Source organism: Orycteropus afer, unplaced genomic scaffold, assembly GCF_000298275.1.
Source record: "Orycteropus afer afer isolate SDZICR_OR568_19922 unplaced genomic scaffold, OryAfe1.0 scaffold00099, whole genome shotgun sequence".
NCBI classification, from domain to species: domain Eukaryota; kingdom Metazoa; phylum Chordata; class Mammalia; order Tubulidentata; family Orycteropodidae; genus Orycteropus; species Orycteropus afer.
The window spans coordinates 8,354,898-8,357,195 of NW_006921686.1; the positions used below are offsets into that span (position 1 = coordinate 8,354,898).

Consider the following 2,298-nt stretch of genomic DNA (forward strand, 5'->3'; position numbering starts at 1 on the left):
TTGGCACAGCCAAGACATGGGGCAGGAAGGAGCCTGGTGCAAGTGTGCAAGAGGCTGAGAGGAGCAGCAGGCCCGGCCTGGGCCTGAGGCTGGGTAACAGGGAGCAGAGTGCGCTGAGGCCACAGTGCACAGGGTCAGGGAGGGAGGAAAGGCCTGGTGTGCCAATTCTTGAAGCCAGACTGGATCCTGTGGAGGGTAGAGGCACTGCCCTAACTTCAGGAACCCATGTATAGTGTTCTTGTGAGCAGGAGAGTCTGGGTAGGGAAAAACCAGCAGGTGGACTACCCACTTGAACCTGCTCAGGACAGTCCCCTAGCCCAGTGGGCCTCATGTTTTAGTCTGCAGTGGTATCACCTGGGGGACTTAAAACGGATTCCAAATTCCCATCCCTAATGCTGATCCAGCAGGAGTGGTAGACATGAGGAACCACCCAGCCCCTATCCTCAGTCTACATGGCCTGGGAAGGATAGACTCCACCCCTCTATTTTCTTGGCTCCTAGAGGTGGGTACATGTCGTGGGTCTGGCCAGTTGGTCACAGTGACTGGTTCAGTGAGGAGTCTGTGACCAGACTGGCCACTGAGCATCAGCCTTAGGCTTTTTGCTGGAACATTAGAGACCAGACATTTTCTTCTGCTAAATAGAAAGGATACTAATTGCTTGGGTGGTAGGATCATAATACATAACGACAGCCAATACTACACGCACGCTAACTGCCAGTTTCACTATTCCTAAGACCATTACATACGCCATCATGGCAACCCCAGAGTAGGTGCTATAGGCCTATGATTCTTACTTTACAGGTGAGAAAACTGAAATATTAAGAGGTTAAGTGACTTTCCCACAAGCTAGAAGTGGTTGAGCTGGGACTTTAATCTTACAGTCTTGCTCCAGAGCCTGTACTCTGAACCCTTTCTCTCTGCTGCCTCTGCACGAACCAGGAGGTTCTGAGCACCACTCCGTGGAGAACAAGCCAAGGCAAAGGAAAGCTGAGGGAAGACGTGGAGGGCAATCAAGTCTGATGACACTGTTGGAGGCTCGACACAGCTGCACCTGAGGGCGGGGCCCTCGGGCTGTCAGCAATTTCAGTCAATAAATTCCCTGTCTTTGTTGACACTGGTTTGACTGGATCTTTGTCCCCTGATACAAAGACAGTGCAGGGTCACAACATATTTGATGTGGGCTCGGGGTGTTACCTGGGGCACTGCGGGTCCACCCTGCTTCTCAATCAGCCTTGAGTGCATGTCTCCTCCTGCCTGCCCATCCTCTCTCAGCACAGCTAAGCCCCAACCCAGACACAGAGTAAGTGTACTCAGTGATCTGGTCCATCCTCTGCCCTGGGGCAGGACTCCTCCCACACTCTCCTCTGGGACCCCAAGAGAACCCCAAAAAGAGATCTCCGTGCTACTCTCTCCTCCTCGGGAGCTGTTGCTTGGCCCAGACACAGGAAGGGACCTCAGTTAAATCCTCCTTGCCTGTGCCTGCCCCCACGCACCTGCCGCTGGGACTCGTAGAGGATGCGGTCCATGGTGTTGAGCAGTGTCATGCTCTTGTAGAACTTCAGGACCTCCTTCTGGGGTAGCTGCAGATGGAGACACAGACGGGACAGTTGGGACCAGAGAGGAAACAGGCAAGGGACGAGGAACAGAGCAGTGGTGGGGTGGCAGCCTCTCACCTCAGGGTCTTCGCTTGGGTTGATGATCTGGCCCTGCCGGTCCATGACACGGTAGATGGGGATTCCAGAGATGACATTGGGCTGGATGAATTCCAGCTTGTCTACAAACTCTGCTGAGGCCCCCGGGAACCGGGGCTTGTCATCCAGGGATGAGAACTGCTGCTGCTGCCTCCAGCGGTGCTAGGGAGAGAGAGGTGGAGGAGATGCAGGAGCGGCTCTGCACTTCCACCGGGCTCAACATCATGGCAGCAGGCAATATGGCACAGTGGTCAAGTCACTAAGGCCCCAGGGGACTCTGGGGCCAAACCCACAGGCCTGAAATCCAGCTCTCCCACTCTCTTATTGTGTGACCTTTGGCCAACTACTATAACTTCTTTGTAGCTCTGTTTTATTATCTATAAAAGTGCCACAAAAGTAGTATCTATCCCACAGAGCTGTTGTAAAGATTAACACTCAATAAAGTGGCAGGGAGCGAACTTGCTCTGTAAACTTTCACCCAAATCACAATAAAAAGTGAAAAAATAAAAATAAAGTGGCAGGGAGTAAGCCCTCAAGAACTGATGGTATCATTATAATGAAGGCCTCAAACTCTTCCCCTTGGCATTCCAGCCCTCCCCAGTCTGGC

At 52.8% G+C, this 2,298-nt stretch overlaps 1 protein-coding gene across 1 annotated transcript in view; it reads right to left on the reverse strand.

Annotated features, from left to right (window-relative positions):
- The window catches only part of BCKDHA (branched chain keto acid dehydrogenase E1 subunit alpha), a 29,263-nt gene extending 27,349 nt beyond the window's left edge, over window positions 1-1,914 (reverse strand). Inside the window, exons 1-3 of the mRNA XM_042781263.1 lie at window positions 1,897-1,914; window positions 1,674-1,853; window positions 1,494-1,580 (exon numbers count right to left, since the gene is read on the reverse strand). Of these exons, the coding sequence (XP_042637197.1) occupies window positions 1,494-1,580; window positions 1,674-1,853; window positions 1,897-1,914 (285 nt within the window). The remainder of the gene's footprint in view (window positions 1-1,493; window positions 1,581-1,673; window positions 1,854-1,896) is intronic.
- Window positions 1,915-2,298: the final 384 nt, after the last annotated feature.